The sequence below is a fragment of the Manis javanica genome, chromosome X (assembly GCF_040802235.1).
Source record: "Manis javanica isolate MJ-LG chromosome X, MJ_LKY, whole genome shotgun sequence".
NCBI lineage: Eukaryota > Metazoa > Chordata > Mammalia > Pholidota > Manidae > Manis > Manis javanica.
In genome coordinates this window covers 7,845,039-7,869,571 of record NC_133174.1, presented here as the reverse complement: position 1 = coordinate 7,869,571, position 24,533 = coordinate 7,845,039, and the positions used below count along the sequence as shown (strand labels likewise).

Genomic DNA, 24,533 nt, shown 5'->3' with positions numbered 1-24,533 from the left:
CTAATGTCTTGATGGTTTCCCCCGATCACAAAGGCAGATGGTACTATTGGTCCTAGAATGGTGGGTTAGTTAGCAGAAGGTGTGATTAAGCTAAGGTTTGAAGGAGGAATCATCAAAATCTCTGAAAAGTGTTTTTGTTTCCAACCTAATAAAAAAAATTCTGAATTTCTTTTTTACTCTATTTATTCATACACTTCATATATATGCAGAATTGGGAAAGAGAAATACCTCTCCAACTTTGGGGCCTTAATTTTCCAGTTCTGAAATGAGCAAAACATTGTCCTTAACCATCTCAGAGACAGAGAAGCACAGCTTAGCTAATTAATCCTCACATTTTACAAGGTTCTTTGAAATATTAACTATAATAGGCCATATAAATGCAAATGATTGAATGATTAATAGGAAATGGGATAGAACTAGGGCTGCCAAACCACCATGAGAGCTGGAGGCAGATTTTCTCAATAAATCTCCTGACACATGGAAAAAAAGGCAAAGGATGACTTCAGAGATACACAATCTTCTGAACTTCTCTTTAATGTAATCAAGGCTTACTACTGTGACCCAGAGGCTTGTGACTCAAGTCTAACATCATCCTACATAGATGAATTGGAAGCATGGATTAGATCACTTAGAAGAATAGCAGTGCAACTAGCTGAAGAGTGTTGCATTCAACAAACGCAACCACCACCATTTCTGGTTGCCGGAGACACAAAGGTAAATAAAATGCTCCTTTCCTCTCTCTCAGCGCTCACACCCAGCTTCAAGTTTTAGCTCTTCAAGGCAGCACATGAAGGGGGGGAAAAACCGTTCAAAATTAGGGAAAAGAAACCCTAAAGCATTTTGTGTTTTCTCCATCTATGCTAGATTTTTTCACCAGCTTTATTGAGATATAAATGCTAGATTCTTTAAATCACTCTATGTTGTCTTTAAAAAAATCACATGACAGTATCAGCACAGAGAGCATTCTAATAATGTAAGTTTGTGTGTTTAACCTCATATTCTATTAAAGAGCAAGAACAAATGGATTTAAACCAGTGATATTTGAGCTGAAGGCTTGAAGTTCATTATCAGTCTGTCTGGAAGTGATTCGGTTACACTCTGGGGCTCTTGATTTTTATTTGCATGTGTTTCTGCCCAGCTTGCTGCTTGCTGTAAATGTCGGGAAGAGGAAACACCCCGGGGCCCCAGTCATTTTCATTCTGGAGAAACGACCGAGTTGGCTCCTGAGACGGGCTCATGCTTCTAGAGCACTGTGGGCTTCGGGAGCCGGTCATCACTGCAACAACAGTACTGCAGTTTCAGACACCAAGTTCAATGCTATTTTTTTCGTTTTCATTTCATAGCCTAAGACAGCAAAACAGGTAACACTTCTTGCCTGCTCTTTTCAACCCTTTCTTAGCAAAGCCTTAGAAGAACGTATGGGCAGGCGTTTCTGCTCTGTCTGGAAAAACAGCAGTGCAGAAAAGTACAAAAGGTTTCACTTCCTCTCTAACCTTTACCGAGCAAAAAAAGAGCAGTTTGAAAATGCTGTCGCCGGGGGAGTAGAGTCACTTCCTGGCTGCCTTTGTCTAGCGAGACCTGCCACATGACATATCTTCAAATAGCACAGAGAGGCACAGTTTATTATGACTCTCATAAAAAAAAAACACATTTAAATAACATAGAATTTTGATGTATCATCCTTTCCCCAACATTCCAGGGACTCTCAGAGCCAGAAAGACAGTACAGCCTTGGTTAAATCATACCTCTCTGTAAGGTATTCAAATGTGCTTTAAGGCGTCTATTCATATGTCAGCTGCTTAAACGGCTCCAACAGCTCAGAAATAAAGACTAAAATTCCATCAGCGCCCACATGGAGCATTCTTCTTAGCAACAGTGCTATAGGTGCTGCAAATAATCTATATATTAGATTGGCTGTTACCTTAAGAAAAATGCCACAAACGTGTAGCTAACAGTCATAAGATAGCACTCATGAAATTTGAGAAGCTGATAACAAAATATTCGCTCTCGGATTTTCTTAGTATAATTTGCAATACCCATTGGCTATATGAACTCCTCATCGCATCCATTACTTCTGTCCTCTCGAGAAATGCAATGGCCTCCTAGCTTTTAACGAGATAAACATAACAAGATAAAACCTGAGCCTCAGACAATAATAAAGTTATCATATCCTGTTTTGCCAGTGGTGACTAAGAGAGAGATGGGTTGAATGGGAACAAATACAGCTATGGATGTTGAGTGAGCAGAGCGCCCTGCAGGAAGCATGCAGGTGAAACCAGACACGTGTGCCAGAGATGACAACCGCGTGGGACTGGCTGCTTGCAGCTGGACAGCAGCAGCCAATAGCAGTGGGACTGGGAGCGTTCGCTTCCTGTAGACCCGGAGGAGATGCACACAGGTCAGCGAGCCGACTTACTCCTTTTAGAAGCCTGTATTTGGCTGTTGGTGAACTGGAAATCTAGTTAACCACATTTATTGAATTACCAGTCAATTCAATCTCACTCGTGTTCTCTTCTAAAATTAGGCAGCCCCTTGCAGTTTTGGAGCACTTTTTCCCAAAGACAAGTGAGGTGTATGAATGTCAATACAGCTTTGAACAATGCTTGTTCCAAGATGTATAGTCCCTGGGATGGGACGGTAATACCTTTAGGCCAGAGTCCCTGTGTGCACCATCACGGTGTCCTTCACAGGGCCTCACACACAGTAGAGGCTTCACAAGTGTGTGTTGAATGAATGAAGTCTGTTCACAGCCCACCCAATCCACCCCCTCCAAATAAATACATAAAAACAAATAAATAAAAAGGATAGAAAGTGAGGCTGCGCAGGGCCCAGACAATGTGTGCCTATGTATATTTCCACAATGTCTAACACCTGGACATTCTGAAACTTTGGGATGGTTGTCTCCCTTATTCTGTTTTCCTCTGATTAGTTAACGATAAAAATAGTAAGATTACAGTGATTCCTAAGAGAGTAAAAAATGATCTAACAGCCCCACGGTCCCTTTTTTCCTACTCCCCTCCAAAACAATTCCTGTCTTATGAGCAGTTTAGCAAGACCTGGATCTGCCACTTCCTGGTTTGCCTACGCTTGACCAGGAGGCCCAGAACGGCACTGGGTGTTCTCCCCCGTCCATCTGCTCTTTACCATGAACCGTGGGCTCCGTGAGCTCTCTGACCCAGGCTGGTAGGAGCTGCGGGAGCCCAAAGCACTAGCCTTGTCAGGAATCCCAGGGCAGCCACAGCACACACAGCCCCTACCCCCAGGAATTTTCCTCTCCAAGACTCCCAGCCGCCCACAGCCACACTGGCCACTCTGAAGTGGGCTCCTCAGCCAGCCAGCATGCCCTCTCCCCAGGCCCAGGCCAGAAGCCATGCCGGGGCCTGAGATGACACCACCATGAGACGACAAAAGCCTGCACTGTGTGCCTCTCTGTCTGCCCATTGTGTGAGCACAGGCAGCTTGGGGCCTGGGCATTTCTGTGCATCAGGAAGTCTCTAACCAGGAGAAACTCTTTTTCTTTCCAAGGACAGAAGCAAATTTACAGTGATGGGCAGCGGGGCCTTTCGTGGTTTGGGGTTTCTGTGTTTGCTTTTTCCTCCTCCCCTTCCCAGAGGAAGAGCTGAGTGCAGGCTTTTCTCTTGAAACCAGGAAGTGGCTGTGAGCTGTTTTTCAGTACAGAAACTACAGGGCCTGGGTTCCATATTTGTATTTCTCCATCTGCTACACAATGCTTCATCAAGACCTTTGGCCAATGTTCTTGCACTTTGACTTTCTCTATCGGTTTCATATTAACAGACCTTACCTTAGATCCAGGAAGAAGGGAGGGGCCTCCTGGCAAATTAAATGTTTGCCGTGTTCGAATAGTTCTGCAGGTAACTAAAGGGACAGAAGTAATTTGGTTAAGCAAGTGATTAGACTTTAAAAAGAAGATAATCATATCAATTAATCCACTAACAATTATTAAGCATGTACTTCTGACCAGACTTAAATTTGACTGTTTACCAGGTGAGGGGGTTTCACATACCATGTCTCGCTTTGTGTCAAAGTGCCACGTACTGACCAAGCCTGTTCTTCATCACCACCGGAGCAAGCCCCTTCTGTCATAAACCAGATTAATTTTCATTCCTCATTTCCCTCCTCTTGTCTCACTTTCTTGGAGATCCAGAGATGCACATTCTGGTGAGGCCCAATATTATTTTTGTTATATGAATACAATGTCTGTATGCATGAAAACGAGTATCTCATGAAAATATGTGACACCTATTCACCACTCAATGTTTGCTAGACACCCTGTGCTAGACACTTTCTACATATTACCTTATTTAATTCTGGCACCAGCCAAAAGTGATACATGCTAGAATGCCAAAATGATGCTAGGACATCTCCAGTTTCCAGCCAAAAGCACTCAGACATGGAGAAGTGAAATTACTCGGTGCAGTCACACAGCTCACGTGTGGGAGGCCTAAGCTTCAATGTCGGCTCCCTCTGCCTTGTGGAGCTATGGTTTTCTTGCCCACTCTGTAATAGCCAAAGCTCCAAGATGGTGCCTGTGATGTCAGCCCCCTGGTGTTAGGCCATGATTAGGTTATGTTATATGAAAAGGTGCTAGAATCTATCATCCCTTGATTAAGTTACATCCTATAGCAAAGTAGAGATTTTGCAAATGTAATTAAGGTCCCAAATCAGTTGACTTTAATCAAAAGGGAGATTATCCTGGATGGATGGCCTGATTTCATCCTCTGGACATCCTTTAAAAGAGAGTGTAGGCCTCCTTTGAGTCCTAGATACTCTCTCCTAAAGACCTTGCAGAAGTAAACTGCCATGTGTCCTACAGCTTCAAGGAAAATAGTTCTGCCAACAACCAGTTGAGCTTGGAAAGGGCCCTGAGCTTCCAGATGAGGACCCAGCCCCAGATGACACCTTGATTGCAGCCTTATGAGACTCAGCCAAGGGTATAGCTAAGCCATTCCCAGACTCCTAATGGATGAAAACTGTGAGATACGTTGTTTTAAGTGACTAAATTTGTGATTTATTATGTAACAACAGAAAATTAAGCCAAAAGTATGCAAGCTACCTAGTAACACAAAACCACCACCAAGCTTGAGCACACAAATACGTTAAAACATTACATATTCATACATTACATACATGAGCTACTATACCAAAGGATTACCCCAAAATAAAACATTAGATGCACACATAAGCACAAAACTAGAGATTACAGAGAACCACCATCCCAGCCACGTCCCTCCTCTACCGCTGACAGTCCTCTTCCCCGCTGTAGAGTTTACAGCAAGTATTGAAACTGAGTTAGCCCCTCCCAAATGGACTAACCTATGTCCAAAATAAAAGGAATAGGCATGAGAACCCGACAGTAGTGCTTCTAGGGAGCCATTCATACTCAGCCTTTTCATGGGACCCCCGAAGTAGGTTTGCCTCGAGACCCTAGCCATTCAAAGGCCCCCCTCATCACTGCCTGTTCAGACCGGAATCAAAGCTGGGTGTCCCTCATCCGTCAGTGGATCAGCTAGGGCTAGCAAGTGCCTAGGGCTGCATACCTGTGCTTTCAGGGACTCAGCCCAGTCCCCAAAGCGCACATTTTGGCAACAGGTAAAATAGGTCTTCAGTCTTTGTGCTCTATTCTCCAAACTTACCCACTCTACAAAATGCAGGGGTTCAATTTTTGTTTTTTTACTTTAATCTCCAGGTTTTCATTTTCCCTGTTTATGCAAGATGCTTTCTTAGAAATTATACCACGAGAGCCGTTTGGTTTACATTCCATGCCAGTTCATTGTGGTAAATTTTTTCTGCCTGCACATTTCATGCCGTGCCTCAGCTCTTCTTCTGAAAATAGCTGTGTCTATGCCGGGGGGTAGCAAACTTTTTCTGCAGTGAGCCACACAGTAAATATTTTCTGCTTTGCAGGCCTTCGCTATTACCCAGCTGCACCATGGAACCTGAACGCAACCATACAAAAACCACAAAGGAACGAGAGCCAACTTCATAGACACCAAGATTAGAATTTCATATAATTTTTACATGCCAAGAAATAGTATTCTTTTGATTTGTTTTCCAGTCATTTACAAATGTAAACATCAATCTTAGTGCTCAGACTGTAGAAAAACAAGTAACTGACCGTATTTGGCCCTCAGCCAGTTTATTGACTCTCCATTTGTAGAGAGAAACCATCAGAGTTCATGATATAATTATTGTAAAAGATTTTTCTCCCTTTGGAATGAAAACAGACAAAAAAGTAGCAACAGGCATATAGATATGTATTAAATTAGCAAAGATACCCTTTAGTAGTCAGGTTCACAAATTACGGCAGATCTTCAAAGAAGAGATTGATTTTACTTTTGCTAAGGAAACTGGTTCTGTATAAGCATGTCATTCTGCACAATAAATTCAGTAAACTGAGATGTACCTTGTTATTCTTACAACTGAAGACCCAAGCAATGGGTTAAAATTACCAGAGTCCTTCACACTATTTGACAGACACATACCAATATTATGAACAATGGGCCATGTGGTAGCAGAATCCTTAGATGTGATTGGTGGCAATCAGCCAAGATAATCAAACCAGAAGTGACCCAGCCATATTCAAATCTCTGTCAACTTAAGATAATCGTGGGCAAAGTCAAATGTCCAATTTTTCCATGCCTCACTCATTGCTTTGAACACATAGCATACAGTTTTAGTCTCAGATACAGCTGACTGCGACGTCATGTTGGCATTGTTATAAAACAAACAAATAGGACTTTAGGAGATGTAGAAGACTAGATTACAGTGTTTGCGTATTCTTAGAAAAAGCATCTCCTTAGCCAATGGGAAACATGGCAAGTGACAATCCCATTTTCCAAAGTCCAGGTTCTTAGGAACCAAATTACTATATCTGTAATTTTGCCTTCTGCAAACTTCAAAAGAAAGAGGAAAGGAAGGAAGGGAGGAAGGGAGAGAAAAGTATGAATTAGGAAAAAACCTTCTCATGGTTTTGTGTTGTCCTGCTGAGCTGTCAGAGCTTTGCTCGACTACACAGTTTTTATATCATTGTATCCACTGCAGTGTAATATGTTAATGGTAATTTTAAAAAAATCAGGGGTATCCACTTGGGTGGTCAGCCAGAATTCAGTTCAAAGTAAATACAAGCTCTCTGGAGATATCTACCATGAGGAATGTTCTTTTTAAAGTTCATTGCTTGTTTTAATCCAGTGGAAAAAAAGAGAGAGATAAAAACTGAGGAGTAAGATCTAGAGAGTACAAATATTAAGACTGGCAAGTGGAAAATGACAGGGAATAGACCGAAGGCCAAGTTCAGTTTTCTGATTGTCCTGGCAAGATTCTCCTTAAAGTGAAGGATTAAGGTCCCCCTGAGCACAATAGTTTAACTCAGTAAATTAACGTAAAGTCAGTTAGCCTTAACGAAAAATCTGTTAGTGTATGTCCTTACTGTGTTTTCAAATGCAGCTATTTTATTTTTCATGATCTTAAAGTGATACATGACTCTGCACATGCACACGCACGGAGAATACAGGCCAGTGCCCAGAAGAATATACAAACCATTAATAACCAAACCCACCATTCAAAGGGAGCTGATGCCTTCTGTGTTTTAAGGAGAGCTTGTGCTAGGGGGCATGACTCTCATTATTACAATAAAAACTCCAAACTTTCTGAACTAGAGGACTCAGATAAGGTTTATAACCCAGCAGCCAACTATAGAGCTATGGAAACTCTAATCTAGGAAGGTCGTGCCATGCCCAAGACCCCCCAGATTCTCACGTATCCAGTCAGGATAAGAAATCAGTCCTCTAACTTGTAGTCTAGCTCATAAAGGACAACATATTTCAGGCAATAACCCTAGACAAGAACCAAAATTTGTCCTCAGCCCTGGAGGAGCTGTGATTTACAAAATACCAGCTTCCATACAAAACGAGACCTTGATGCCGGGCAAGAATTGGTGTTCCCAAAATTTGTAGCTCTCTAATTAGAGGATTTTTAGACGTGTCCCCCGAGGTTTTTAATATTGTTACCGTAATTTATAGCTGTTCTTTAATTTTAATAGTCAAATGGAAGTTTTAATTATAATCAAGCAGATCTTCATATGCAAAGACAGCACCGCAGGCTAATTTCCGTGCATTTTCGATGATTTTCTGGGGGACCCACAGTGCACATTTGCATGAGATCTCTCCAGACAAAGCCAGGGCAGGAGCTGTGGCTACTGCTCAAACAGAATTAACAAGCTCTTGTCAAACCCACGGCCTTGCCTTTAGCTTCTGTATACACTAAACAGCCTGCCCTGCAAATACAAGGCAGGTCTTTGTTATGTTAACTGTACGTTATAACAACAGGATAGTGAACTATTAAAACAAAACTACGCTGAATACTTGGTATCCAATTAAAAGATGTCCTCTTTTGTAGCTTTTAATTTCTTTAAAAATTTTTACAGCAATAATTTCATATTTACAGAAAAGTTCCAGAAATAGGACAAAGTTCCCATGTACCGCTCACCCAATGTCCCCCATCGTTAACATCTTTTATCACCATAGTGCATCGGTCACAACTGAGAAACCATCAATGGTCCATCACTATTAACTAATCCCAGTTTCACCAGTTTTTCCATTAAATAGCCTCTTTCTGCTCCAGAATTCCATCCAGGACACACATTGCATTTGATCTTGCATCTCCTCAGCCTTCTCTGGGCTGTGGCAGTTTCTTCACCTTGCCGTATTTTTTTCTTGACCTTGACAATTTGCAGAAGTGCCCGTCAGAGATTTTGTAGAATTTCCCTCGGTTTGTGTTTGCCTGATGTTTTTCTCTTAGCCTGGGGTGAGGCATTTTAAAGAGGTGAGCTACCCTTCACATCAGAATCGGAGGGTGCCTGACATTTACAGGACCTCACAGGTGATGTCTCCCTTCGTTACTCAGTTAAGGTGCTGCCTGCCAAGTTTCTCCGCTATGTCGTAGCTTTTGTGTCCCCTGTATATTCGCTATTCTTTGGAAGTGAGTCACTAAACCAGCCCCATGCAGTGGGGGAGGGATTAATCCCTGCGCCCACCCCTCAAACAGGGAGAGTATCTATATACATAATTTAGAATTGTTTTGTAATGAAGATGTGTCTCCTCCCCCACGATGTGGTCTTTTAATGCCCAAAGTGTGGCATTTTTTTTCAGGCAAATTTTTATTCAGAGAAAACTTATTTTGAAAGTCAGTAGTCTAGCATTAGAGAGCCATATTAATGAAAGTCAATTATTGCCAGACATATGCTCTATGTTCCTTTAGGAAACTTTTACTTAGTCATCTAGGTGAAATCAGACATTTCACTGTCTAATTAACAGTGGACTTGAGGTGGGATAAGAAATGAAAGCGTCAAGCAAAAAGAAGTGAAGACGATGGAAAGGAGAAGAAAAAGGGTTAGGCGGGAAGAAGCACCTACCCACTGTTCCAACCGGTCATTCCTGCCTCAGGACATTGTTTCCACTCAACTAGCAGGAGGGGAATTCGCCGCAGGGCAGCGGCCATTCGGGTCAACTCACCTAGAGACAGATTTCTGCCTGGTTAGGAGTTCGTCACTCCATGGGCATTACATTCCGCCTTATGCATTTAAGTTCGTAATCTTTGATAACGAGAAGTTTTCCTTGGGCAGCAATCTAACACTATGGATACATTTTTACCTGAAATGATTAAATGGCTTCAACAATTATAATTCATTACATGCACACCATGGATGCACAAACTGTAGCTTCGGTCACCAGGCCCCTTTCACTGACTGGGAAAATGTTTTCTGATCAGGACATTGAGGTGAATGTCTGGTTCTGTTGTCTAGAGTCCTTTTTTTTTCTTTCTGGGTTTTGTTGTTCTCATTTCTTCTGTGTTCTTTCAGGGAACTTTACAGCTTCCCTCCTCGAGTTCTCACCAGAGCTTTGTTGTCCTGAGGGGCCCCCTGCCAACCCCGCTTCCTCTGACCCCTGTGGAAGCCACAGGTCCTTACATATGGTTGCATCTATTGAACAAGCTCTGTCTCCCTTCTGCTGTATTCACACACCTCCAACCCTCCCAGCCCTTGCCTTTAGAACTCTCTGGCTTTTGACACCTGCCGCAAGAGTTACCCCCACCTGTGGGAAGTGGTCCAGAGTTCTCTTTTAAAGCAATATGTGGTTTTCAAAAGCTATGGTTGGAGGAAACGCTGTCATCTGGTGAGGGGAAAATTGTTGTCTTGGCTGAATCCCACCCAGAAACCATCTGGCTGAAAAGAAAACCAATCAGTCTCTGGGATGAGGCCTGCTCTTCTCCCCTTGAAGCATCCTACGAGGCCCATGTTACAGGATCAAAGGAGCCACTGCACTTAATGCTTATGGTCCACAATGTGAACATTATGCACACTTTGCTTCTGTTAGATCAGAATACACCACTCATCTTCTAAATATGGGAAGTGGCAAAGAGGTTGGTTTATTATTCACAGTAAGGGTAAAGTAAGCAGAGAAACGAAGTAAGCAGATGAAGCAAAGTAGAGGGTGCAGAGCTGACCTGCCAACGAATGATACTGACAGTTTAAAACAGTATTAAATTATGTATATGAGTTCTGGACCTAGTAGCCAAAATATAGGAAAAGCAGACCACACATTGAGCTACACCATTGAGTAAACATCAGCAAAATCCAGACTGTGGGAAACTTTACAAGTCAAATACTCCAGGTACTTCATCAGAAAACTTGTAAGGAAAAGGAAGGGCTGGAGGGGAAGCTGTAGATGAAAAGACACAATTTTTAAAAAAATGAGTGAGACTAAACTTGTGTTTAGTAGGACTATAGCACGTAGGGATGTACACCGAGATGATAAAACCATAAGGAAACAGAAGCAAATCATTAGTGTAAGAGCAGGGGAGCCATCGATCTGGTGGGTCCAGGTAGGGCTCCGGGGGTAGGTGGCTGAGTTCTGTTTCTTGACCCGGGTGATGGTTGTAAGAGCTGGATGTTCTCCTTATGCCAAAGCATTAAACTGTACAATTTTTGGTAGTTTGCCTTACCTTTTTTTAATTTTACAATAAAAAGGCTAAAATGCTTTTAATTCATGGCCAATAATTAAACCTTGGGAAAATACGCATTTAAAAATCCATATTTCTGCCTTCTCTTGAAAAACGGGAAGATATGGCAATTCTGGGTCCATGTTCTTTATGGAATTGGCTGGAGCCCAAAAGGGGCTGCCTCTCCTCTCTGGCCTCTCCGGTTATTTTTGTGACCCACTGTCTACATGCGTGTACCTGTAGACATGAGTTTGAGACTCCAGAGATGAAGAAAAATTGCTCTTTCCTACACCTTTCATTAGCAAGTTTCCTACATGTAGCACATCAATCCTGTAGAAAACAATTCAACTTACATTTCTCAGGCACATACTCCACAGAGCTCCGTGCAAGGATCAGAGGATCCGTTCTTCCTCCCAGCCCAGGGGCCACCAACCTGGTGAGGGAGAGAGGTTTAGGAAATTATGCTGCTCCCAAAAAGCGTGGGCTCTAGGCCTTCACAGAAAGTGCAAGCAGAATGTGGGAAGTATGGGGAGGGCAGAATTAATCTGCATGAGGATCTAGGGACACATCTGGGTGGAGTCAAGTGACTTGGGCCCTGGAAGATGACTGGGATGAGGATGGGGCACATAGGGAAGAGCGAACCTGACAGAACAAAGAAGTCCTGAGTCCAGGGACAGAGCTAGAGGTTTGTAGGACAGACCGTTCAGATTAGATTCCCGGCACTGGTGAGTAATGGACGGAAGTAAAGAGGAACAAAATGCAGTTGACTTGCCATGTGCCTTAAACAACAGTGACCATGGGCCAAGTTGGGAGCACAGTTTTGTAACAGGATGCCTTTAAGCCATGGTCATATGGAGATGTCTAGCCAGATGGAGCCCAAGGGAGTCAAAGGGTCACCACGTCAGAGAAACTAAAGCCCTGGGGAAAGGAGGACTGTAGAGGAGGAAAACGTGAGGTCAAGGTTAGCTCATTGGACAAACCAATACTGAAGGGACAGGAAAGAGAAGTAGAGCCAGAGTAAAAGAGAGCAAAGAGAAGCAGAAAAATTCAATACAAGGGGAGACGATGGAATGACAACTAAAAAAATGACAGGTGAATGAGATGGGAGGCTTTGCAGGATGACAGAGGGCAGATCTTGTCAACTTGGGTGTTTGGATGCAAAAAGGGAAAGGCTATTCGCACATCTCTGAGGATTAGCCAACTTTCCTTTTCCTCACTGAACAATGCAGTTTATTAGAAGACCAACTACAAATAATTGTGTTGACATTTTAGCTGCATCTTTACATGCCCTAATTTATATTTTTGGTTCTTTTGGATAGATTATCTTTTATATTCAATGTCAATACAGGTATAAAGTCCCCAAGAGAAGAGATGACCAGTAGCTAGCACTTTGTTCTATTTCCACACATGTACAAGACATTATTACCCCAACAGCATAGATCATAGTAAAATAATTAGGCAGTGATGAGTTATGAGCACTTATTACTTTTGTTTTAATATAATTTATTTCATTCTAAGTTTGTATAATTTAGTTTTTAATAGTGGCTGTGTTTAATAATCACCTCTCAAATTTTTGGAAAATTTAAATAAGCAGCTCTTGCCACTATTTATCACTATGTGGAAACATCTGGAATAATTCACCTAAAACTGTTGGGAGTGGCTACCTCTGAAAAGTGAGTTGGAGGTTAGGATAACTTTTCCTTTCTAATTCAATCCATTCTATATTGTTTGACTTACTTCAAAGAGATATGCATTATTCTTATAATTTTAAAAGTTTAAGAACACTACATTAGAAAGATGATTTAAATGCCAATTGTGTTAGGAGGCAGAAGATAAATATAAATTTGCTTTTGCATATATGTTGAAGGCTAAACAAAAAGCTAATAAAAAGTGTCACCCAAAGGGAGCCAGGAGAAACCAGTTGAAGGGGAATATTCTTTCCATGTTGTTTTAATATTTGAACCATATAAATGTATTATGGGTTCACAAATGTTTAATCATTCAAAGGTCAACCACTAGCTCCCATCCGCCCAAAAAAGCAGGAGAAATTTTTTATTATTTATAATTATATATGGGTACCTGCCTCTTGTGAGCATGTGCCCCCATTGAAATCATACTTTTCCCTGGTTTCCGCAACAAATACGAGGCCAGGGTGTCTTTAAAATGACTCTGGGGGTGAGCTATTGTTCGGGGATGCAGCCAGGTTAGCACCGCCGGCCAGACTCAGGGTAGGGCACAGCGGTTCTAAGCAAACAGCGGTCTTTGGTGAAGACATTTTTTCCGGGTAGACAATGAAGAAGGCCAGATATCCTTAAACAGCTCTCTACCTTTTATTCCTTTCCTGCCACTGCAGGGAAGGGTTGTTTGACCAGTAGAGCAGGTGATGTTTGTTTAAGGCTTGCCAAAGTGCAGGCACCTGACTGAAGTTAACCTCAAAATTCCGCGGCCACTTGTTGGTTCTCAGAGAAAGATCAGATGATCTTCTCTGAGGGGCAGTAGCAGAAGCCAAGGTACTGAAGGCCAATTGTCTCAGTGATGTTTCATTTTCCTTTATAATGGAAACATCCCTGTCTGTGTGGGAGCTGAAAAGGATCTGTCCCTACCAGCCCTGGACATCTCCAGCCTTTGCTATAGCCATGCAGAACTAATTAGGAGCAGTTTCTCGGCCATTTCATGAATAATATTTGTGATTGATCCAAATTAACAGTAAAGATCTAGTTTCAACTGAATGTAAGTGTGACTTACACACATGCATCTAGATTCTCTTTTAAAATCACAGCCATAGTGTATGAAAATGTTGGTTGCAAACAAGCCCTAAGCCCCCTTTTAAAGAGGAAATGAGAGCACAGGCCTGCCTGGGCCATCTCTTCAAAGGGCCTTTGAAAATATTCCTTTAACAGGGCATCTCTATAGAGGGGCTGAGTCTACTCAAAAAACAAGCCGACAGGCTGCTTTTATTTTTAATATTGTTAGCATACAAATTTGAAATTGAATTCATTGGTTTATGCTTATAAGGTGTAACACATAAAAATGGCAAGTCACATTAGAAGGAATGACTGAAGGACAGGGTTATTTAACAGGGTTATTCACCTTATTGCTGACATCATAGAAATAATTGATTCAGGCAAGAATCAATAAGGGCCAAAACCATCTGGTGGAAGTATGATGAGGAACAGGAGATTTCAGTCTCAAAGAATCTCCCCACAGGTTACTTATTAATTATAAAGGGGAAAATGTTATTTTTATAGTGCAGAGACCTGGTGGCAACCACATAAACAAGCCATCAAAGGCACTGTCAATGCATGGGACAGACTGACACCACTTGCCTCCTCTGCGAGACACCGGGAGGAGCACATTTCCTTACCGGGTATCCCAATCAAAAGTTATCCGATCCCAATCATGAAAAAACATCAGGCAGCCCAGGTTGAAACTCTACAAACCAGCTGGTCTATAGTCTTCAAAAATATGAACGTCTTGAAAGTCAAAGAACAGCAGAAAGGTTGTTTCTGATCGAAGATGCACAGCTAAATGCAGTGTGTGATCCTGGATTGGATCCCTGGGGAGGGGGGAGAAAACTGCTGTAGAAGCCATTAATGGAACATTTGGAGAATTTAAATGTGGACTTCATATTAGATCATTGTAGCATTGTATGGAGGTTAAATTTCCTGAATTTGATCACTGGAGTGTGGTTATGTAAGAGAATGTCCTTATTGTAATAGTGACCACAAATGAACACCTACAGTGTATGAATATAATGCACAACAAGCCCACAGATTAGGACCATTCCCTCCCCCACCTCACAAATGAGAAAAGCAAAGCTCAGAGAAGTCACCAAGCATATGCAAGGTTGCACAGCTAACAGGAGCTGACCAGGAACAAGTGGCAAGTTTAGTGAGGACAGCTTGGAGAAGTGGATCGTTCTGTCAGCACTCGAAAGCCTGGATGAAGGAATGCAAGACGTAGGCTATTAAAGTGGATTCAAGACTGAGGTGTGCTGACGACTTCAGCAGGGCATGGAGAGAAGGGGGTTTTAAGTCAATGCGGGGTGATTGATTAGGAGTAGAAGCTAGACTGAGAAAAGACAGGAAACGAGGCCACGTGGAGGCAGGAGGCTGGGGAATGGGTGTCTTGATAAATGTGACTCTGACCCACACTGAGAAAAACATTTCACATTCCCAGCCAGTAAACACATACACACTCTCTCTCACATCAGTAACCGAGAAGCTTGATGAAACAGTACCTACCCCCTTACATGCAGGACTCTGGCCATTCCTGTTCTGTTTCTCTTTAGTAATTTGTTTTGACTGGGTGCACTTTTTCATTTTGGTTTTAAATGCTGGCAAAAACCAACTGAGTTGGTTGTCTGAGACCATAAGGGGACACAGGCTGCAGGTGGAAAACCACGCTCTGCGCGGGGCGGGACTGCGGACAGGGGGAGTGCGGCTTAGCCTGACAGGATGCCGGTGGTTCTGGAGACGCAGCCTCTGCCTTCATTTCCCGGCTAAGCCTCCGCCCCTCCCAGGTTTTGTTCACACCCTAAGGAGGCCTTAATTGGAAATACCGGTGGTAGAAAAAAAAAAGGGCAGCAGGGGGACAATCACACCTGGACTCAGCCAAATATCCAAGAAATTCTGAACCTGCATAGAGTCAACATACATAGGCATCGGTTTCCAGGAGAGGAGGAGAGAGAAATTAACCCACAGCTGTTTCTAAGGAACATGACAAAGGTGCGGTGTGAGCAGATAGATGGTTCTTAATGTCTGAGATACAACTGACCTCACCTATTTCTATGAAGAATTAATTCTTTGACACTTGGGCTGAGGACCTAAATACACTTACTTCTTGGTATCTCTCTCTCCTGCTGGGAAACTTCTGACCTATTTCAGCAAAGCAGCCCCGATTGGATGAAGGTTCCAAATATTAGTTGCTAATCTGGTTGTTCCTGGTGTATGTAGGTATTCATGCATCTCTGTTATAACATGTTATAACATGGAGCTTTTAAACAGAAGTCAGTGGAATCTTAGAGAAATACCTCAGGCATCTATGTGTGGCTTGAAGAACTCGTTTGGACCTATGAATGCATGGTGCTCTCATCTTCCTAGCTCATTAATAATACTTATTGAAATGACAAGTTCAGGGTTATATATTACAATCCTTTCTTTAAATAATCCACTTTCTATTATAACAGTGACCATCTAGTCACTATTTTTTTCTGTTATTTCCTTCTTAATTTTTGACACTGGCCTCACCAACTACTTTTAATAGTATATATATATATATATATATACTTGTTTTCCCAAATGGTATTTTTCACTCACCTTGAGGATATTTCGAATTACTGTACCAGTATGATTGTTTTCTTCTATGACCACCCGTGTTATTCATCTCAGTGACCACAATAGACACATACCCCATCTCAAACCTTTAATGTTCCTTCTGTTCTATGCCCTCTTGTCTCCACTCATTCGAAGTTCCTGTAAGTTTCTCCATATTAATCTTTATATCATGGAGTAAATTTTCTGACTAATATGAAAAAATTGCAATTCTCTTCTCCCCTCCCACAACCCCACATGTTCAGTGAAATGCCCACAGTGTCGCTCACCAGTGTACCAATTCAACCATCAAGCTGCCGTGCCTCTTAGAAGACCTGTTGGTGGGCTGAATGGTGCCCCGCCCCCGCCCCACCATAAGCTCTGTCCATGTCAAATCCCTGGAACTTGTGAATGTGAACTTATTTGGAAAAGGGGTCTTTGCAGATGTAGTTAAAGATTTCCCAGGTGGGCCCTAAATCCGATGACAAGTGTCCCTAGAAAAGGCAGAAGACACAGAGACAGAGGAGAAGCCACATGAGGACCAAAATGGACGTTGGAACTATGCAGCCACAAGCCAAGCAATTCCTGGAGCCAACAGAAGCCAGAAAAGGCAAGGAGAGCTCCCTCCCCTAGAGCCCTTGGAAGGAATGTGGTCTGTTGATACCCTGAGGTTGGACTTCTGGCCTCTGGAACTGTGGGAGAATGAATTTTTGTTGTTTTAAGCCATGTGATTTGTGGCACTTCGTGACAGCAGCCTGGGGAAACTAATATGTGGTTGAAGACCAGCTGTTAATGTGCAAACCATAGGATAAGGCCCTGCAAACCTCAGAGATCCCACCCAAAAGATGTTATTTTAACCATTTCAAATATATTAACCCTCTGTCCACACCAGCATAAAAACTGGTAGCAAATGAACATAAAAAGTGTTTATAATGCATGAGTGTTACAGCCTTACTGAAATGTAGGCTAAGAAATACCAATAATATATGATTTATTACCTTCTCATACTAGGTTAATATCACACTGATAATCTGCTTTTTCCATGACAAGGATGGACAGTTTCTTCTTTGCCCTGTCCTCCAAATAGCTCTATCTCAGTACAGGAAGTCCACAGGCTATCTCATGTGGGCCAAATGGTTTTACTTCTGATATTTCCCAATTGCCCAAGGGTAATTTTCAACCCCCTTAGCCAGCCTTAAGGGCCCTTTATCTAGTTTCAGTTGATCTTCCATGCTATGTCTTACCTGGCAAAGGTAGAAGCTTGGGGAATAGCAGTTGGGTAACCAACCAGATGTATGCTGCCTGCTATATATGGCTATCCACTCACACGGATCTGCCCTCCTGTCAGGCCTGGCATCTTCTATTCCCGGCAACTGGGAAAGAGCTGCGCATATAGGAATTGCTCAGTAAATGTTTGTTGAGTAAATAAAGAATGGTTCTTTCCATCCTCCATGCAAGCCATTACTTTAGGTTGAAAAATCTAGATGACACTTGAGATACATATGTGCATGTGTGTGTGTATTTAATCTTATGAAATATTTTGTTTCTGGATGGGGAAAACACTATTACAAAGTGCTTTTTGTAGCCAAAGGGTATCAGCCTCTTACAGGGGTCTGTGCGGTAATGAGGAAAGGCATAATTTCCTGTGGTTTGACAATAACTGGACAGGAATAGCTCCAAATGCTTTGAATAGATCATGAACATAACTTGGCCCTCTCTGTTGAAGCTCCAAGCTGTAGAATCGTACAAAACAAATGTGACACCGCTGTCAGGCATTGAGGTGCTATGCTCGTGAATACCTTTAGGTGGTCGTCATTTTGCTACGTTCTCTGAGGGATTTCAAAATCCAAGTGGCCGTTTCTGTCCCCAGCAATCTGCCAGCTGAACTGGAGAAAGAAGGCTGACAGTGGAAAGGTAAGGATTTAACAGTAAGTAGTGTTTCTCTGGAAATTCAGCATCTAAATCATAAAATCCTAGAAAAAGACTTTAAAGTATACCCATTCGGTCCATTCCTAACTCTTGGGCATTCCTCATAAAAGATTATCAAAAGGTAACAAGCAAGACTTATTATGCCCAATCTTTCTCTGCTGATAAAATATTTGTGATGCAAAGGATCAGCTGGTTCCCATCAAATGTCACTCACCATCATTATACATACCAGTGAGAAAAAGTCCTCACTAAAGCAATTAGGTCTTAACACTCACTTAACAATCCAAAGCCCTTAGGTACATCATTCATCCTAAAAATGGAATGGAGTAATTTCTTGACATCTTATTCATGACTGTCTGTGTAGCAAATGAACTACCTAGCACATACTAGGCAGTCCATAAATATTGGTGGAGTAAGCTAATGACCCAGAGCTCTGGCGTAGAAACATGTTCGCTTTAAGTGTTGATTCAAAATCAGCACAACCAAGGACACTGGCAAATTAGTGTTCAAAGCTCTTTAAATATATTTGTTAATTACTTCTTAAATTTTACAAGTGGAGACTCCACATTATCTGTGAATTTCCTTTGGTTACATTTAGGTGGGTATTTGCACTAAGTAGGGAGGAAACTGCCCCCGTTTAAAAGTGTGCTATCTAGCAAGACATTCACGGATGCAAAGGAACCCCAACGCCAGCATGTTAAATGAAGCCTCCATCAGTTAAGGGGGCAAAGTGCATATTGAAGTCCTAGTACATGTCAGTCACTCTTGGAAATCGAAGGGAAAATACACAAGTATGAACGTAGAGTGCACAGACCCTGCCCACCCAAGTCTCTGAAGCCAAGCGTAGAGACAGTATTAGCAGGACAATGTGACCAGAGAGAGAAAAGGCTATTCAAGTATCCCAGGAAAAAACAAGCCAGGTAAAAATAGATATTAGAAATATATTTTCCTCCTAGCTTACTTCATAGGACACCTATGTCTTAAATTTGTAATTTAGTCCCTTCTCATCATGCAAATCAAATATAGTTGAACTTCGAATTGGCATGTTTAATTCTTTTAGATTGCATAAGTAAGCCACTCTTAAAAGTGAAAAACTGGTGCTATGGGAGGGCGGGGAAGTGCTGGAGAGGGTATTTTTCTTATTCTGTTGCTAGGCCACTGAAGACTACTGAGGATAAATATGTTGGGAGCTTCAGTGTTATGAAACAATATTTTCAGTTTACATTTTGAACAAAGATAAGGCTCAAGATTTTTTTTTTTTTGGCCGTAATGTTGTTTCCCAAATGGACTGTTCTTTCTAGTAAGCCCCAAATTTGCCCCATACGTTTGGAAAGAATAGGAAATTTTTGTTTAGAAAGAATAGGAAATTATTTAATCTTTGTGTCTTGAGGAGTCAGATGCCTCTTTATGGAAATAAATAGATCTTCCTAGTGCATTTCAAAGGGACAATATGTAACTCCCCAGAGGCCCTGCACAGGGAGAGGCGCCTGTTCGACTGCATTGCCTCCCCGAAGCTCCCAGCCAGCCGCTCAATCCTTGCAGACACAGCCCACAAACTAAGGTGCTCCCCTGAAAAAATTAAGCAGCTTTAAAATTCTGTCCATTGGAAGGCTGGAAAATGTGGCTGCGATGGTTGAGGAATGAGACTTCGAAATGAAAATGACTCTGTCCTGAGAGCCCTTCGGTGCGCCTCTTTTTACTTCCTTCATTTTTGTTTTATTCGTCTTGATCAGTTCAACATTTGCAGAAGTCCCAGACAGGACGGTGGGTCCTTTGGGCTCTTCCAAGTGAGAGCTCCCCGGGCCTGTTTCCTGCGGGGCAGGGGAGGGGTCAAAGGGGCGGGGCTTGGGGTCTCCGACTGGGCCCGTCCAGCCTCCAGGTGACCGTCAGGCCCCTTCGCGGCTGTGAAAAGGACTGTCCACTCCAAGCGCCTAAAGAGCAGGAGTATAAATTCCCACACTGATTCGTAAATATCCCCAGCCCTTCCGGGAGGATTCTCTCTTGGGAAGAAATTATAATCTTCCCCATCAAAATAAAAGAGGGAGCCCCTCCCAGCCCCGTTCTCGCGTGCGCACTTAATAGCCCCAGCTTCCGACCCCCATCCTACACACCAAACAGCCGAAAGTCAACCGTTACTAAGTTTTTTCTTTTTTTGCTGCGTTTTAACCTTGTCCTCCCAGAAGAGAAAGGTCTTCTCTTGATTTCATTAAATTATCCCTGTCCCCCTGATGCTCATTTTTAAACTGAGGGACACTGGAGTTAATTTCTTAAAATCTGACTTCATTGCCTTGTTTGAAAAATACACTCTGCAAAAAACTTCACCGGCTTGGTTTTTCTTCCTGCCTTGGGCATTTTCATTTGCCACCCCCTTCCTTGCAGGAAGGAAAAGAAAACGCAGGGCTGGAGGGCCCTGCATCACCTTGACAAGACTCCCAGACCTCTGCTGCCTTTTCTGTCCATGGGGCGCAGTGGGGCACCTCAGGCTTTGCAGCCGCGGAGGATCCACACCCCTCCCTTTGCAAAGCACATAAAGGCTTCTAGCTGATGGTCTGGTTATCTAAACCACAGGTAAATGGTTTCCTGTGCATTTCTCAAAATAAGTGTTGAGCAAAGGAAATGAAATCAACTGGTTTAATGATCAACAATTGCCCTCCCCCCCCCGCCTTCAAAAGGGTATTTCATAATCTTACCAGTTTTGGGGGGGGAAGTTTCACTTCTTGGATACCTGCATTGGCAATCCCATCTAATACCAGGTAAACTAGTGCTCTTAAGTGCTGCTCCACTTGAATTGATCCTCTTGCTTTTGAAAAAATACTTGCAACCTTACAAAAGGGAGGAATTTCTTTACTTTAGAAAAACTGATACCTTACTTCCCTCTCTGCACTTTAAATACCCCAAAACAAGGGCTTGGCTTTTTTACCCACCAGTCAAAATAGGTACTTCAAAAAACTGAGAAGCTGTCAGGGACCAGACAAGCCCAGAGGAGCCAATTAAATCCTACTGGACTTAATCTTGGCACAAATTTCATCCTTGTCCTGTTAATGCCCTTTAAGTACTTTTTTTTTTTCAAATTGAGGATTTAGTAATTTTTAAATCACATCCACTAATTGTAAGTGCACTTAACGGTTTTATAAAAGTAATTTTAAGTAATTGACTATTGGAACCAGCCATTAGGCAACACTGAAGCAAGCACGCCTCCAGTTCTTTTACAAAGCTGTTATTTTTCCTTATCTGCTAAGAATGCTTAAGTTGTGTCAGTGCTGGTAATTGGCCAAATAACCCAAGTTCAGTTTGACACCTGAATCAAATACTGTACTGAATTATCACCACCTTCATTTTCTTTATCAGATGCAATAGTGCTTGCTGGCTTATCAAACCCTGTAGAACTGCTAATATATTTTTTACTGGTTTTCATACAACTCATACAAGGAATTCAATCAGCCTAGGAAAATAACCCAATTACCTAGTACAGATGAGTATTTCACATACCTGGGCTTATCACATTTCTACATCAGTAGAAAAGTTACCCAAACTACCAGACGTTTGTCATTTATCACTCCCCAGTGAAACTTCTGCAAAGGTTTCGTTTGCCAATAAGCCGCCTCTTCCAAATAGGAAACAGTCACACCAGTCACGTTTTAAAACTTTTTATTTGCATATTAAAAAAATTGTGCATTCCAATAATTAAAATTATTTGAACAAAAAAAATGGCACTCTGATTAAACTGCATTTTACAGCCTGCAGGACACCTTGGACCAGCTTGGTTTTTACTCTACATTTCACTGTCGTCCCGTTCCCACCCAGCTTCTTCCTTCACCAACATGCAATTTCTTTTCCTTCCCTGCCAGCCAGCCAGGCAGATGGGAGAGGCAGGAGCGGCCTTCATTGTCAGTAGTTCTCAATTCTTTGATGTAAAAAGGGGCAGCACAGTCATTTAAACTCAATCCAACCTCTTTGCATCTTACAAAGTTAAACAGCTAAAAAGTAAAATAAGAAGGCAATGCTTGTGGAATGTACAGTGCATATTGGCGGCGCACGGCTCATTACGATTCGCCTGCTTGCTTCTCCTGTTCGATCGCTGTGGCCAGGAAAGACAAAAAGAAAGATGGAGGGGGCGGATTATGCAGGTTCAATATAGCTTAGAAAATCATTACTACTTTCCTTGAGAACATCTTTCTATTATCAAAAATTCTACAAATATCAATAAGCATGCCATTATGCAATCCCTGTATTAAATATAACACTGTAACAGATAAAACATTTGCATTTAATGTGGTATATTCCGCATGCCATTGTTGAATTATTAAAGCCCTGTGTTTGTTGGCTGCAAAGCAAATTTTTAATTAGCCTTTCCAGGCCACATTCGTCACAAACAGTCGGCTCCTCCAGCACTCTTCCCCACAACCCCTCCCCCACCACCCCACTCCCGCCCAGCCTTTTCTCTAGAAGTGGGGGGGGGGGGGGCGTCGCTTACTTTCTTTTGAAGGCAGTGGATTTTTCTCTTGCGTTTCTGTCTTCTTCAATTTCGACTTATCGAATTTCTCAATCTCAGCCATATCGGGTTTGTCAGACATGGTTGCAGAGGATGCTGCAGACACAAAGCCAAAAGGGAGGGTGAGAGGGAGCTTAGCCACCCACTTTCGTCTCTGTCGGCTCAGAAATGCGCTCCAGCTCTCCCTTCTCTAGCTTGAAACCCCGCCCCTACCTCCTTCCGTTCTCCTTTAGGGCGGAAAGAGCTTCCTCTTTCTACAGAAAAAAGAATCCCCTTCAGGATTTCATAACGCGAGGAACTAAAACTGGATTGCTCTCCCCGGAAGCGACCGAACCCTTCGGAATCATGAATCTGACTACCGTGGGCTGTTAACTGGAGTGTTTAAAGATTAAAATCTGGCTAGAAGGACATCAGTGACGCCATTTCAAGTTTACCGGCAATAATTCGAGCAAGTATTCTGCAAATGATGCCGAGGCTGCAAAAACGTTCCCTTTCCCAGCCGGGGTCTCTCCTGCAGCGATGCGGGCCACGCTGCTCTTTCCGGCTCACAAAGGCGGGAGCCGCAGCCGGCGCCTCCGACCACCGCCCCACCCGCTCCATCGCCCGCGCGCAACAATGCGCCAGCGGCGCACAAAAAGCTGCCCACGCCCCGTAAATGAACCGCAATCTGCATGCGGCTCTGCAGCCTCTGCGCACATCTCCCTGCAAGAACGGCTTTTTAATTTCACAGTATCGCCCAGCCACCTTAAACACGGACAGATACACCCCACGAAGCCATCAGAGGCTCCAGGAAAAATGTCATTGTTGAAAAACTCCGAGCTTGGGTGGGTGCGCTGGAACAAAGGATCTTTTTGTTCCTGGCTAATTACCGCCTAAGAGGCAATGTGGAATGCTTTTGGCGGTGGCGGGGTGGGGGAGCCCTAGAAACTGCACAGCAAAACGTACGTTTTGTTTCTAACTCACCCAGTCCCCGACCCTGTTACCTAGCACTGGGAAGGCTGGTATGCTCTACGTCACCTGTCAGGCTTTCCCGGGAGAACCGCCCGGGCTCGGCTTTAGGGGTTCCTTAATAGGGATGCAGGCGCCGAGAGGCCAGTGCTGGCGCGGGGTGGGCAGGGGACAGGAGGGCAAGAGGCAGGGGCCCTGGGGCTCACCGGAGCGAAGCGCGCGAAGATCGAAGAACGGTCTACGCAGAGACTGCTGCCGAATGCCGAATGGGGCGCGGCACGCGCCTTTATATAGACGCTTCTATGTAAATGAGGTGACGTCACCGGCCCGCCGCTTAACTCCTTCGCGCCGGGCCGCGGAACTGCGTCCGGGGGCCGGCCTAGCATTGGCCCACCTTCTCCCGAACCCCCAGGGCACCGTAACCGCAACGACGGCGGAAAAATAAGCCGAGCGAAGCCCACCTTCCAACACTTCCTTCATAATGAGTTTTCCCCCATTCACGGCAATTTTATCTCCATAGATTCTCGCTACAGCCGCTCAAAGCCTCTCATGAGATCGGAGCTTCATAGCCAAGGGCCTGGGTAGTACCTAGGGGGACAGACATGCCTATACTGCGAGGCTGGCTTTGTCTGATGCAGACATCCCCAAGCAAGGGTGCGGTGTCCCTGGCTGGAGGGCCTCGCCCACTGCAGGGGTGCGATTTCTGTGACTCAGCTTTCAGGCCAGCGTAGGGCCTTCGCCCCACCCGGCTCTCTTTGTTTCCCCGCCTGCGTTCTCCTTTGGCTTGGGTAATTTTTGAAAAAGTTTCCTCACTGTAACATACATATTTTTTTCAT

The 24,533-nt window shown here is 43.3% G+C and overlaps 1 protein-coding gene and 2 long non-coding RNA genes across 3 annotated transcripts in view; 1 reads left to right on the top strand and 2 right to left on the bottom strand.

Moving 5' to 3' along the window:
* The window catches only part of LOC108389825 (uncharacterized), a 91,865-nt gene extending 76,381 nt beyond the window's left edge, over positions 1–15,484 (bottom strand). Inside the window, exons 1-4 of the long non-coding RNA XR_001851370.3 lie at positions 15,261–15,484; positions 14,381–14,572; positions 11,370–11,449; positions 3,803–3,876 (exon numbers count right to left, since the gene is read on the bottom strand). This is a non-coding gene — a long non-coding RNA (uncharacterized lncRNA). The remainder of the gene's footprint in view (positions 1–3,802; positions 3,877–11,369; positions 11,450–14,380; positions 14,573–15,260) is intronic.
* Positions 575–6,573, top strand: LOC118972784 (uncharacterized). The gene is made up of 4 exons (XR_005061867.2): positions 575–714; positions 1,139–1,361; positions 2,184–2,398; positions 5,926–6,573. It is a non-coding gene; the product is annotated as an uncharacterized lncRNA (long non-coding RNA).
* Positions 15,485–21,888: 6,404 nt separating the features above from the next.
* TMSB4X (thymosin beta 4 X-linked) lies at positions 21,889–24,061 on the bottom strand. Its single transcript, XM_037020557.2, has 3 exons — positions 23,904–24,061; positions 22,732–22,845; positions 21,889–22,335 (listed from the first exon to the last, which is right to left on the bottom strand). Exons 2-3 carry the CDS (start codon positions 22,829–22,831, stop codon positions 22,301–22,303), a joined length of 135 nt encoding a protein of 44 aa, XP_036876452.1. The 5' UTR covers positions 22,832–22,845; positions 23,904–24,061; the 3' UTR covers positions 21,889–22,300.
* Positions 24,062–24,533: the final 472 nt, after the last annotated feature.

Bases quoted from the DNA above. Each gene is read 5' to 3' on its own strand.
- TMSB4X (XM_037020557.2), bottom strand. From the start codon at position 22,831: ATGTCTGACAAACCCGATATGGCTGAGATTGAGAAATTCGATAAGTCG. The intron at 22,336-22,731 runs GTAAGCGACGCC...TCCTGGCCACAG, and splicing joins TCCACTGCCTTCAAAAGAAA to CGATCGAACAGGAGAAGCAA.